Below are 14,665 nucleotides of genomic sequence, written 5' to 3'. Positions count from 1 at the left end.
CTGATGAGAGATTCCTTTACTATACTAGAAGTGTCCCTCAAAGTGAACAATCCATTACTCACCACTCTGTCAAATATAATTCAGTAAGAAACATTTGATGATGTACCTGCATTCCCCTACCTTTCCCAACAGTATTTTTAGAGGCAATTATGCTTTTGTAAGTGCAAGCTATTATTAATGAATTTTTGTCAAACACTTATTTATCACCCAGTCTCATAAACCTATTAAAGAAAGCAAAATATTTATATGGCATAACTCATGCTGGCTATAGCTGCATTGAAATCTAGCTTTCTAGGGGCGTCTGGGTGGCTCTGTCGGTTAAGCATCTGACTTCAGCTCAGGTCATGATCTCACGGTTTGTGAGTTTGAGCCCCATGAGTTTGAGCCCCACATTGGGCTCTGTGCTGACAGCTCACAGAGCCTGGAGCCTGCTTCAGATTCTGTGTCTCCCCCTCTCTCTGTCCCTCCCATGCTCATGCTCTATCTCTGTCTCTTGATAATAAATATTAAAAAAAAGAAATCTAGTTTCTTAAAATGAAGCATTCTAGAAATTGACATCAGGGTCATGTCAGAATTGAGAAATAGACCTTTCTTTTTTAGGAATTCAGATTAAGCTTCAGTATCTATAGTATTGCAGTATTGTTTATTACAAACATTTCAAATGATGACTCAGAGGCATGATGCAGAACCTAATGAAGTCATTTTGCTTAGTATCCGATTTAGAAAGCTAAGCATCTTATAATTGGAGTCCATAGTTGTCAACAAGAATTTCTATTTAAGTACCTAGTAGATGCCAGATGCATTACAGATGTGTTTGTCATGGCTCTTGCGGTATGAATGGTCCTTAGAGGTCCCTCCACACTCAGTACAGTCACCAACTTTATAACACTCTTAAGAAATACCCTTTGTTAATAAAAAGAGAAATACCTGTTGTTGTTAGAAAAAGGCAATTTCCAGCGATTTAGATTTTCAAGAAAGAGGCTCTTTCATTAATGCGTAATTTCCTAAACACAGCTGGAATCTTCCTAGGAGCTTCCTTCATTTTTTTTTTTTCCTAACTCCAAAAGTTAGGATACATCACATCATTTTTCCACATAACAGGCCACAAGTCTTAGAAAGGAGTGATCTTGTCCCTGCCTCTTTCTTCTCCTCTCTAGGTCCAGGCTCTGCCATGTCTTCCAAACTTTCCCTCAGAATTCAACAAGAGGATTACTTGAAGCTTGCCAAAGCTTTTACAATAGTTATTATTCTCTTGAGTCTCTTTCAAATCAAAATCATGTTGATCACCCATAGCGGCTGCAAAGGACTAATTTTTATTTCTGCATAAGGGAACAATTACATTGCACCAAATTCATAATTTTGGACAACTTTCAAGGGAGAACTTCCCAGCCCTAGATCAATTTACAGAGTAGTATTACTTAAAGGAGAGACAAAGAAATCATTCATGATTGACAGGATTCAGTCAAGATCACCTCAGCCACTGTATGACTTACTGATGACCAGAAGTTGCACAAACAGCTTCCCCTAACTCCACAATAAACCAACCCCAACCCACTAATCATGCTCCTGGGAACCACATCTGTCCACTATCAAACAATACTGGAGTTTTAAAATTACTTAGTCACCTAGTTTTAATAAAGTTTCTCTACTATACTCACCTGAAGGAAGGACAGTGACCACAGGTATCTTTCACCAGTAGAAGGAATGCTATGGATACAACAGCCCTAATTTCACTCAAAGAATTACAGATTCCAGATCCTTAAATAGAAAATTTTAAGGTAATTTTCTTAATTTACCCAACATACAGCTGTTCTCTGCCACTTCTTATCTACTTAGGAGAGCCCAGAACACCCAAGAGTTCCTCACAACTTCCCTATGAACCTGACCCTTAAACACACATACATAAACACTTCCAAAGACAAAGAACCTCTAAAAAACAAAACAAGACTCAAGCATCAAAAATTAGAATTTTTCAGAAGTATTCTTCTACCTACAAGAACGACCTCGAATGCATGACAAGTTAAAGATCAGAATTGTCTTAGTTTATATTAAGGATGGTAATCTTGGAGCCCCAGGTGCAGTTCTCAATCCACTGGGCTGCCAAAGGTTTTTCATTCAGTGCAGAGTCTCCAAAGACCAATGATGGTAGTGGAAGAGAGCAACAAATACCATAGTTACCCCCAAAAGACTAAGGAGGGGTCATAGTTACCCCAAAAGTCTCTGGTGGGGGAGGTACAACAGGCACAGGATCTATCACTTTAGGGATATTAACCCCACTATGACTCAACTAAACTGAAACCTGGTCTTGGAAAAAAAAAAGGTGTGATAAATACGCAAAGTCATAATGCTGATCTAGCAAATCCCTCAACATTAAAAGCCAGCTTTTATCTACAAGGAGGTATTAGAACACAGCATGTAAGGTGAACAATGAGGGGCCAGAGGATTTTTAGATCCTGTCAGACTTTATTACATGAAGAAAGAGAACCTTTAACAAAACATTGGATTTTCAAAATAAATATTGGACAATTTTCAGTATTCTCAAAAAGCAAAATTGTGAGATTCATTAAAAGCCATGTATGTTCTCCATAAAGATTCAAGATTTTGGCAGACAATTAATTGGCAAGTGTTTATTTGGAGTTGGTTTTGGACAACTCCAAAGTTTACCAGTTACTTGAATTTTCAGGCATGCACTCTATGGAAAACATTATTCTAAAACTCATGTTTTTAAAGTGACTGTAGAAGCTGGAAACCACCTCTAAGTTGACACCATCTTTGTCTCACAGATCTTAAAACTAGGAGGTTGATTACGTTTGCCTTTTGGTGAGGTCTTATCAAAAAGGATTAGGGACCCAAACCAGAAATGCTCCAGTAAAGCTGAACCCTCTATTCCTTTTTCCCCCGCTCCCTTTCTGTATGAATATTAAGATGATCACAGCATCAATCTTACTGGAGAAAGCACAGCAGTTTTCCCACCTGAGCCTGCAGGACGAAGCAAGTAAGCACACATCCTACCGAACTTCAGAGAACAAAGCACAGGAAAAGAATGCAAAGTGTGCCCTCTATCGATCAGTGAGTTTTAACCGCTGAGTGGCTGGTCGGCAAGTTGTATCCAGCAATAGGGGAGACACTAAAGCCACCGTCGTAGAAAAATATAAAATCCACTGAGCCAGCAAACACCTAACAGAAGCCCACTTGACCTCAATGGAAGTGTGTTTGCCTGGTTTTGACCAATCTGTGAGCCAGCAGCAGGATATGTAAGAATCACTTCAATGCCAGCCTATGTCATCAGCTAGAAAATTGCAAGAGCAATTTCTAAAAACTCTATATTACCATTTTATTAATGAAGTAAAATTAGACCATATGAGAAGAGGGTTTTAACAAAACCTCTTATTCTGTGTATTTCACACTTCCACAAACTTTTTAGAAGAATGGAGAGAATTAAACATCCATTCTCTTTGAGTAAGGGATCATTAGCCAAGTAATTTATGGAGATAAATCTTGAGATAGTGCCTCTGATGTGCCTTCATATTGTGAAATATACATATGGCAAATGACTGGAAACCCATACCTGGAAAATAAAATTTTAGACAAAGGTATATATCAATTTGAAACAACCACTTAGCATCATGTTAATTAAGAAGGTCTACCTTTTATTACTTTAACCAATGCTTCTTTAACCTATTGAAGGAAACAGATCAACCATGGCCACATTGAGACTCCAGTGAAAGCTTTAGCTCCTCTCTACACCCTAAAAAGAAAGGTTTTGCTCCTAATTTTCAGGGGACTCACAAAACCCCAGTCCCATCTCTTGACCCCAAGTTAGGAAAGCCTGCTCAAAAGAAGTGTGCTAAGTATTTGGGTGCCTGGGTGGCTCAGTCAGTTAAGCATCCCACTTCATCCCAGGTCATGATCTCACGGTTCATGGGTTTGAGCCCCATGTCAGGCTCTGTGCTGACAGCTCAGAGCCTGGAGCCTGATTCAGATTCTGTGTCTCCCTCTCTCTGTGCCCCTCACCAGCTCATGTTCTGTCTCTGACTCAAAAATAAACATTAAAAATAATAATAAAGAGGGGCGCCTGGGTGGCGCAGTCGGTTAAGCGTCCGACTTCAGCCAGGTCACGATCTCGCGGTCCGTGAGTTCGAGCCCCGCGTCAGGCTCTGGGCTGATGGCTCGGAGCCTGGAGCCTGTTTCCGATTCTGTGTCTCCCTCTCTCTCTGCCCCTCCCCCGTTCATGCTCTGTCTCTCTCTGTCCCAAAAATAAATAAAAAATGTTGAAAAAAAAAATAATAATAATAATAAAGAGAGGTGCTAAGTAAGCTAAACTCTCTAAATGCTCTTAACAGCCTTCAAGCGATGAAAATTGAAAAGTTTTAAATACATTTTAAAGGTCTTCTCCAAGCAACTAGATGAGAAGGAAAACTACCTGTAATTACTCTACATTTTAAGAGTAAAAGAATATTTAATAGTCTTTCTCTAACCTTGGTTGGTTATTCTGATTATGATGGTTTAACATATATGTGAGTACACATAAAATACATGAATACATCTACAAATACACACACTGACACACCCATCTGCATGGGCACACACCTACAGACACACATATTTATTCTGGCTACTGGAGTACAAGACATAACAGGGTTCCAAAAATACACATACAAAAAACAAAGTATAATAAAAACACATTTAGCACCACAAGTATGAAAAAAAAGATTTAAAATCAGATCACACTTATGGTCCTACACTTCAGTTAACTCACCTATCCAGCCTTCAGTTACTTAATATTAGTTACTTTATTTGCAGAATTAGGAGTTGTAGGAAGTTCTGAGGCTTCATAAAAGTCTGTAGTTCAAAAGACTTTTGAATGGGTTCAAAGGTGATTTTTTTAAAATAGTGTTTATGTCGGACATGTATTGTGTACAGAAGAGCCACGAATTCAGGAGGACTCAATTCTAGTTCTCTCTTCCACTTAACCATTAGTTTTTAAAATCGCATTTCAGTAAGCAGTTTACTTTCCAGTTATGCTAAACTGATCTCACCTGCTCCAAATAGTGAATGGTCAATGCTCTCCTGGAAGGCATTATGCAAAAACAACCTATGGGGTCTATTGACACCTACAAATGAACTTGTACTCTCTCTCTCCCCACCCCCCCCTCCACACACACACACACCTGTGTCTCTCATAGGCGTGTCTACATGGGTTGATTATACTCAAGTCAGAAGACAAGAATGCGGATTGAATGTTTTTCCTGCACTTTGTAGGTTATTAATAGAATTGCCTTTTAGGAAAAGAAATACTGCTTTCTTTTATTTTCCCCTAAATGATTATTCATATGGGAAAAGTGTTTTGGGATGAACAATTATTGGTTGACCCTCAATCTAGAAAAAAATCTTTTAAAATACGTATATTATCCTCACTCCAGGATTTCCCCTTCACTGGCCCAAACTCCTCTGCCACGTGGGATATCTATCATTCGAATAATAAACAGGTATACAGATATACAAACAGACACTAGTGTGCTCTATGAAATTTGAAGATTATCAGAAGAGACTTCAGAGTGAGGGCTGGACTGGGGAGGCTTTTATGTATCAACGTTTTTTTGTCTTTAAATGAAGAACAGCAAATAATGAGATTATGCCTATTATCTAATGATTCATTCAAACTTCAACTATGTGCAAATAACTTAGTTTTTTTTTAAAAACTTCAAGTTACCAAAATTATTTCAAGGGCAGACAAAATCTTTTAGTCAAGGACTTTTTGTTCAGCCACAGCTTGTAGAGAAGCACTCTGTTAAGGCCTGCTTTGGGCATATAGAGATGAATCTCCCCAAGCTCCTCCCTAGAGGAGTTTGAAATGTGGTTAGGGTAAGACATTTTGCCTAAGGAGTAATAAAAGCATGCTTTAAGAGGAGCACAGAAAGCCGAGAAAGCTAGGAGGGAATAAGATTCTGACTTCAGAAAAAGGGCAGAAAATTCCAGTGGGCTTCATAGAGGCAGTGACTTCAGCTGGGCACCACCAGATGCTCAACAACTTAAAAACCTCAAAACACATAGTATGCTTGGAAATGGAGTAATCTGGGAAAGCTTAAGCTTGTGGCACTTCCAGGGTGGTGGAAAGTTGGAAACGGGCTGTGGTTAAATGGTGAGGAAAGCCTTGAATGCAGTGTGAAAGAGGCTGGCACTTGCTCTGCTGTCAGTATGGAGACCTCGATGTTTGGGGGTTTATTAACAGAAATAACATGATCAGATCTGTGGTTGAGAAAAATTCAACATGGCAGCCTCATGAAGGATGGAGTGAAGTAGTAGATGCTGGGAGATAAGGAGTCCTCAAGGGTGTGAGCTAGGAAGTATCTTTGGGAATAGAAAGGATGGGGTGGATATAAACATTTCTGAGGTACATGCACTAGACCCAATGAACTGATATAAGAGGCACTAGGGAGGGCAAAGACTGCAGTGAGGCTTCCAGCCTCGACACACAAACCTCATGAACAGAATAAGAAACACAGGCAGAGAAAACATTTGGGAGAGGGCACAGAAGAGGAGAGGAGTTGTCGAGCTTGTGTGTGCATGGAACGGCCTATCTATCCATACATGAGGGTGCATGGATTATCTATCCATATGGCAGTAGTTGGGAAGTGAGAGGGGAATATACTCTGAAGTAAAGAATATTTATATTTGTTTTTAAGTCAGAGCTGGAGTTGAAGGACTTGACATGGAAATAACAGTTGAAGATACAGGGATGGATAAAATCCCCTCAAGGGAAAGAATAAAGGAAAATAAACACTGGTGTACACCTACTCTGAATGAGGGGACCAAAGAAGAGAAGTGGGTAAAATACAGGAGGCAAAACTAGAGTGTGAAGTCACTGGTCAAAGGAAGAGCCCTTCTTTGGAAAGGAGGGATTTCTCCAGAGAAATGAGTCAAAGAGGCCTGTAGGGATGTTGGCGGCATTGCAATGAGGTGAACAGAAGTACGGAGGACCATTAAGAAAACCTTTTCAATAAAATGGTGGATTGTGACTGATTGAAGGGTGAATGAAATAAAACCAGATTGTAACTGATTGAAGGGTGAATGAAACAGGACTATTAACAAGGGAATACAAGGGAATGAAGGGAAGGGTACAAGTGAGAAAAAGAAGAGATTGTAGGGGTGCCTGGGTGGCTCAGTCAGTTAAGCATCTGACTTCGGCTCAGGTCATGATCTCTCGGTCCGTGAGTTCGAGCCCCATGTTGGATTCTGTGCTGATGGCTCAGAGCCTGGACCCTGCCTCAGATTCTGTGTCTCCCTCTCTCTGGCCCTCCCCTGTTCATGCTCTGTCTCTGTCTCAAAAATAAGCAAACATTAAAAAAATTTTTTTTAAAAAAAGAAGAGATTGTAAAACAAGGGAAAGAAGGAAATTAAAAATTTTAAGTTTGGAGGAAAGCAGCATGCTTGAAAAGATGACTGGCATGGGCGGGTCCTAGAAGAGAGAAGAATGGGGGAGGGGCAGGCCTTGGAAAGAATAAAAGCACACTCTCCTTACTCATTCTCTCTCCTCCACTCCCATCCTGGTCCCGTCATTCAGTCTGAGAAAGAGGACAAGAGAATAACTGGTAAAGAAAAGTGAAAATCCTTTTTAGTTCTGAAGACCCGATCTCCATTGTCATCCCACCCCAATCTCTTTCTCTACACACCCATGAAAACACATACACCTATACGTGTATATATCCTTTCCTTAGCACATATACAATTATATGCATTGTATGTGCTCTTCAGCATTAATTAGCACCTTCCATATTTCATAAATTCTCATAATTAGCATCTTCCATATTTACTCAAGCTAAAATTATGAAAATGTGTAAATATCGACATGCAACAGTGTACCTAATGACCAATCCTTGATTGTTGCAGATAATGGGAAAAAGTGATCATGACATTTTGGGGGCAAAAAAGGGGGAAAATTTAAAACTATTTTCATCCCAGAGCTTATCATCCCCTTTTAGCATAGTGGTTATCATGTGTTTTATCAAATGATTTGACTGTCATTTATTTCCTACACTTAGGAGGGGTAAGGGTGCTGATCCCCAGGGGAGTAAAAAGGTTTAAAAGGCAATCAGTTGGAAGGAATGAAGTAAAATGTATCTTGGATGATCCAAAAACTGGCCAGTTCATCTCTGAATAAGTCAAGAGGTGGTTTTACATTAAGGAATTAGAAGCGTCATTTCCAACTTGTGATTTCTACAAATATTGGCTTCTACCCAAGCTGGATTTATAAGCAGATAAAGAAAGCCAGAATTAAATGGAGGCCTGGGGGGAACATCACCTATTCTGAATCGCTTCCAAATTTCAGTAGCATAACAAAATGTTGGTTGAGACACAGCCGATTTTTAACCTCTGTGCACTGGTAAGATACTAGCCAGAAAAACTCAGAATTATGCTAGAAGAACAAAACAGCCCATTAACAAAAGAGAAGTAAAGAAAGAACATATTTATATGCAAAGTTAAACATCACAGGATATTTTCTGAAATACTCTGGAACTTTAAAAAGCTAATATACAAAACATTTTAAATCTTCTTCATTTAAGTGTAGGTAAATCTATGTCCCAAGTGCCATTTGTATTTTTGAAAGAATACCAAGAGAAATAAGCTAGCATTAAAAGTACTTGTAAAACCAAGTATCTCCAATCTCTTCATCAAGTTTTTATGTAGCCCTATAGCATAGAAGAGAAAATGTTTTTCACCAACCTCGATTGCCAGAAACATACCACACTATTTGTGATAAACACTTCCGTTTCATAGAGGAAGCCAAATCTAATCTTAGGGAAAATGAGAGGTTATGGGAGGGAGAAGCTGGGGCTTTAGTATGGAAAAGGCTAGGCAGGAAACACTTGTCTCACTCTGCCCCCTACCAACCAACCACCAGGAACACCAACTACATATCCAGGAGTCTTGCTGTTTTTAAAGAGTTGTATCAAAAAGTTTTCACAAATCACTGATTAAAATGTAAAGAGAATGAAGGAGATAGATAATTAAGTCACTGCATTCCAACCTCAAGAAAGCTCAGAAACCGCAATAAAGTTATAATTTGTCTATCCACCTTTCGGTAAGTCAGCCTGAAATGTGGCTTACGACCATTTCAAAGAATGAGACACATCAACACAATTTACCATATAAATAAATCATAAGTGTTTCCAAGGCAGATACAGGCAGTGGGGGCTAATAGTAGCTAATAATGACTATACTTTTGAACAAGAGGGCGGGGTGAGGGGGCCAAGGAGTTACAACTGTTACCATGTAGACAAAACATGAGTTGTCTATCAGCTTTTCAAAATGTTGGCATGGGTCTCCTCTCTACACGATATTCATTCTCTATTGTGTTTGGGCCTAATTAAAAATTATTATTACCAGGCGCTATGAGTGATTATCAAATACATTTTTATTTTAGGATTTTTTTTTCTAAAGAAGAGGAAGAAAGACTGTAGGTACTGTGGTTTATGGTGATCTCTCCCACATACTAGGTTTGGCCAAAAGTAGGAAGGTTGACATTCTATTCTCTCAGTCCTCTGGCTAGATTTTGAAATAGAACATACAGTTAAATGATATATCTGCTCTCTATTCCAAACTGGATGCAATTGATTTTAACTGACTAAATTATCTAGTCTCTGCCAAGAATTTTATTTCATTAAGAAAATGATATTATAGAGCATCTGAGATCATAGAGCAGACTAAACATAATGCCAAAGGAGTTCTGAGAGTGCTCCACAGTGAAGGTTTGATTATTTGCAGATGGAATATGGAAGAGAAAATAAAAGCATCAGCTCGCAGGCATCAGTCTAACCAATCCCGGGATCTCGACTGCCTGCACAGTAGCACAAAGCCAAAAAAATCACTGATCTTCTAAGCCACAACACTTCTTTATTGGGGGGGGGGGGGGCAGGGGGGGGGAGAGAAGGTACTAATCACTTTTCTCCCTAGAAAGTAATATTTAACTGCCACTACCCAAAACAAAGGGAAAAGGGGAAATGTTGGTACACAATAGTCTCTAGCGTGTCAACTGTCACTGCTGACATGATTTGGCTAGTGGTCAGGCATTCACCAAAGAACTAATTTAAATCCATCTCCTTTGGGAAAGCCAATTGTTTGGTAGGCATAACAATTGGTGTAGAATCAATCAGTGGACATGAGATCAATTAAAACCAGCTTAAGTTTGTGAAGAGGGACAATTCACACAACCTGAGTTAGATCTCTATTCATCTCAATACACTCACAATGCAATCCCTAAGCTTTCTTGCAAAGCAGAAAAGCTGCTATCACCCTGTGCTGTCTAGCCAGGCCTTCAAGTAGTTCCACTTTTAATTAAAAACACAGTACACCCTTTGTTGGCACAGATAGTGTGGTCACTTTTAAAACCCGTAGTTATTTTAGCCAGAAACTTGGAATTTGGGAAGGGACATCTGTTAAGAAAAGGCCGGGTGTGTGTGTGGGGGGGGGGGGGGAGTGAAAAACTTTGATAATTTTTTTTTCCTTTACAACCTTACCAATTTACACGTACTTGAAAGCAGTTGAATTTTATTAAATTGAAAGGTTGGTTTGGCAAAAGTCACTATTGCACGCTTTAGAATTGGGTTTCTAAGTGTCAGCACTTGGGGACATGGAAGGTAATTGCTATGAGATTTTGCCAAGCAGCTTTGAAATGAATAGGTTTTGCCTCAGATACCTAAGGCGGCACAGGGCCAAGTTAAGAGACGCCACGGCCGGGAAACGCATGCAATACCACTTCTGGCCGCAGGGGTGCTGTAATGTCCTCCATCCAGCATCGCCGTGTTAAGTTCTACTAAAACGTTATGTTAGCATCTTCCTCCCTCGGCCACAATGAGACAGGCAGTGTGGATCAGAAAGACCTCGCGGGATTAGTAAGTCACCTAACGAACAACCTGGCATGTGCGTCTTAGGAATTTCTATATTCGCACAAACTTGAAGCACCTCAGTTTTTTTCCGACCAAGTAGACTGCATCGTGTGCTGGTAGGTGGGGAGTCTCTCCAAACACACTTGACCACAGTGTAACCAAAAATTGCCAGATCTGCGAATAATACCTGAAAAGAAAATAGCAGGTGGAGGGAGGAGGCAGTGGGGAGGGGAGATGGAGGGGGAGATGGAGGAGGAGATGGAAAAGGACTTTTTCAGGACGAACATCAATATTAAACTTTCATGGCTTCTGGGAAGAAATTTCTCCCTAGCATTTTTATGCGCAATGGTTTCTGAAAATAAGCATTTTCCAAATGCCAGAAATGGGAAAAAGAGAAGGGGTGGCCTTTTTAAAAACCACAGATCCGTAGCGTCAACTGGAGAGCGGAGGTTATTGAAATCGCACACCACCAGTTACCCCGAGCTCTGCCCTTGGGCCCGCCAATCTCCAGCTTAATAACGTCCTAAAAAGCTATGGAAAAATTAGGGCGTGAAGAGCGCTCTCCAAAATCTGGGTGCAGGACCAGAGATTCTATTAAATGGGTTCTAGACAAATCACATCACAAGTCGAGTGCGACGTTTAGATCCCGGGGTGCGAGGGCGGGCGGGGGGGGGGGTTCGAAATTTGTTAACTTCAAGACAAATCCTAACTGTGCCAAAGTCCAAATTGCTAGTCGAAGACAGTTCTAAGGGGCTGCTATGCACCGTCCATGCGCGGGTAATACACTGACTGTGTGTGTGTGTGTGTGTGTGTGTGTGTGTGTGTTGAGGCTGTGTTTAAATCCCCCAGATGACTTCATTGTGTCTAGCAGCCCTTCCCCTAAAATGCAGCTGGATTAGCTGCAGCCACAGCAGGACTCAGACAGAAATGGGCGCACAGTAAATCTGCCTGAAAGCTAGCTCTCCGAAATCTTTCTGGAGGCCTTCCCTCGCCTTCCCTGCAGCGCACACAAGCGATGGAGATTAAGGGAGCGGTTAAAAAGCCCCAAGTGAATTTCATTGAGAACATAAACGGCTACTTTTGCGGGAAGTATCATGGAGAGAGCAAAGTCAGCCCTGTCCCCAAAACATCAATGCCCCCTCCCCGAAACCCTGCGTACAAGTTGCTACTCGATGCAAAAAGTTCAATAAACCATCCCATCTAGTCTTAGGTTCCAGAAATAGAGGTCAATTATTCCCTTTCCCTGTAAGTCTAGGTCCTCCACCTCGACTTGGTACCCCTCCTCAGCTTGCGCTCGCTCACTCGACCGCCCTCCCACACACACACACACACACACACACACACACACACACACACACACACACACACACTACTAGGCGGTGTTCAAAGCGATCTGGGGCGCACGTGGATGAGGAATGTAGAGACAGATGAGCTGCACGGGAGATGGGTAAGAGGACCAAAAAGAAATGAAGACAGAGAAGCAGAAGAACAAGAAAAACTGGATGCCCGATAAGAAAGGAGAGCGAAAGAGCAGAGTTGAGGAGTAGAAGCGTGGCAACGAACCGGCTACGGACCGCACCACTTAGCCCTGAGCGCCCGCGGGGCTCCCCCGGCTCTCCGCACCTCTCTCTCCCGCTCGCGGTGCCTACTGAGAACGGAAAAGACTACGTTCCGCCGAGCTCAGGGGCCCACAAAGTGCGGAGCGGTGGCGCGCGAGAGCGAGGTAGAGGGCACTGTCTGCCCAGCTGAGCCCCGGGAGCCCCCGCCTGAGTGCCGCGACCCGCCTCCGCCTCGATCCCACCCGGCTCCCACGCACCTCGGGCAGAGTAGGACCCACCTCGCTTACTGCGTCTCCATCGATTGCCTTGGCAGTGGCTGTAATCCATACAATTCAGGATGATGAGGGCAAAGGAGAAGAGGCGAAACTGCATCTGGGCGGTCGGGCGGGGGACAGGCGCCTCTCAAAGTCGGGGAACTGGAGAGCTCATCCAAGTAGCCGGCGCCCACCGCGCTGCTGGGGAAGATGCAAAGGGTGAGTGGCCACTAGCCCGGGGACCGCACTGGTCAGTTCTGCGCGGTCAGCATCTCTCAAGCCTTGAACCTGAGAGACGAGGAGGAGACGTGGAGTGGAGAGCGCCCCGGGGAGACAACCGCCTCTTCGCGCGCCCCAATTTAAGAAGGGGAGGGAGGGGGACGCGACCCTACCGCCAGGCACGAGCTGCGGGGCAGTTTAACCCCGAGCGCACAGCTGCCGGCGATTTGGTGGGGAGGGTGATTTACAATCAGTGAATTCGCAACGTCTGCGGAGCTACAGGCTCCGACCCAGGGGAAAGGGCGTCAGGAGGCTGCTCCCGGGAAAGGAAAGAGCTCCGCGGGAGTAGGGCGTAAAGAGCCCCCGCTGGCCTTTGGGTCCCTCGGTGGGGGTAAGCAAGCGCCTTGGCCGCGGTGGCCGGACGCGGGTCGCCTACCGCGGCACTTACGTCTCGGACGGTGCGGCTTGCCTAGGCGCGGCGCTCCATCCCGGGCTGGGGAAGCGAGGCGCCTCGCTAGCACGTGGGCTGGGGAAAAGTTTGCCGGGAGCCGCCGGGAGCGCCCGGCAGCTCCGGATTCCGGCAGACGCCGCGGGCTCGCAGTACGCCCACGGTCCGCTGGGCTGGCGGCGCTAGCGGGAGCGCGGCGGGGCGGGCGCGTCCGCAGCCTCGGGGATGCTGCGTCCCCGCCGGTGAGTGCGGCGCTCGGGCGACCGGCACGACCGCTCTCTTTCTGGGTCCCTATCCAACTGGGCGGTTTCCTAGGCTCTACTCCACAGCCACTTCACGTCAGGGATTTCTCCCTTTCCAAGCTGTGGGAGACAGAACGCTCCCGCGAGGCCGAAGGGATGTGGCGAGCGCACTTTCCGACGGAGATGCAGCCGGGCTGAGGCTCGGGATGCTTCTATAAGTAGGTGGTGCTGTGGTCCAAGGCAACTGTGTCAGGCTGCCTCGGAGTTCCTGGGTCCTAAAGCCAGAAAATCTCGGGTTTCCCTGTGGTCCTAAAGAGCGCTGACAGCCTCCAGCGAGCCCAACCCAAGGCAAATCCCCTCCGGGCTTTCCTGGAGTGCTTGGCTAAACTGAGGAGTGGCTAGGATGGGGGCGCCACCTTACCTCGCTGCGCCGGGGAGCCTAGCTGCCTTCACCCCCAAGGCGTCTTTTTCGGGCGCTCGGGGGTCGTTTCCAACCTCTGCCCTGACCTTCCTGCAGGAGCATCTGACGGACTGACGGCTTCTCCTAAACCGTCCTTCCTGAGCTACCGGCCAGGACTGCTGATTCTGAACCGCTGAGTTTGAACTTGAGCCGCATCCCGAAAGCTACCCCATCTCTGCCACTTTTTAATTTACGTCTTCCTTTGTTTTATAGGACGATCTGTTAGCAGGCTGAAATTAAAACGTGCCTTCAGTGTACGGAGTGAAAGGGGTATTTCCAACAGCTTTTGCTTATCCCCAGAAGTGTTATTTCTTGACTTTGTTTCTTCTCCACAAAAACTTTAAAAACTTGTAGTCCTTTGCTTGCAGTACTCAAGAAATTGGGACCTTGTTTCTTTAAAGGAAAGTTCACTTTCCACTCAAGTATTTCTTAGTCATAATCCTCCTCTCTCCCTCCAGCCTCAAAGACTCCTGATTTAAACATCTAGTGCCTTAGGTTTGGAGAATACACTTGATGCTACTGATTTCATTCTGATGAAATCTTCGGTCCTGCCTTCATTGCTGTAGGAATGAATGTATTTACTCCTTAGGCCAAAGA

At 43.7% G+C, this 14,665-nt stretch overlaps 1 protein-coding gene across 1 annotated transcript in view; it reads right to left on the bottom strand.

Annotated features, from left to right (window-relative positions):
* RSPO2 (R-spondin 2) overlaps window positions 1–12,930 on the bottom strand; it is a 165,181-nt gene extending 152,251 nt beyond the window's left edge. Inside the window, exon 1 of the mRNA XM_049633530.1 lies at window positions 12,703–12,930. Within this exon, the coding sequence (XP_049489487.1) occupies window positions 12,703–12,817 (115 nt within the window). The 5' untranslated portion in view covers window positions 12,818–12,930. The remainder of the gene's footprint in view (window positions 1–12,702) is intronic.
* Window positions 12,931–14,665: the final 1,735 nt, after the last annotated feature.

This window comes from Panthera uncia, chromosome F2 (genome assembly GCF_023721935.1).
Source record: "Panthera uncia isolate 11264 chromosome F2, Puncia_PCG_1.0, whole genome shotgun sequence".
In the NCBI taxonomy this organism is placed as follows: Eukaryota; Metazoa; Chordata; class Mammalia; order Carnivora; family Felidae; genus Panthera; species Panthera uncia.
The sequence above is the reverse complement of the archived record's forward strand: the minus strand, read 5'-3'. Positions and strand labels throughout refer to the sequence as shown.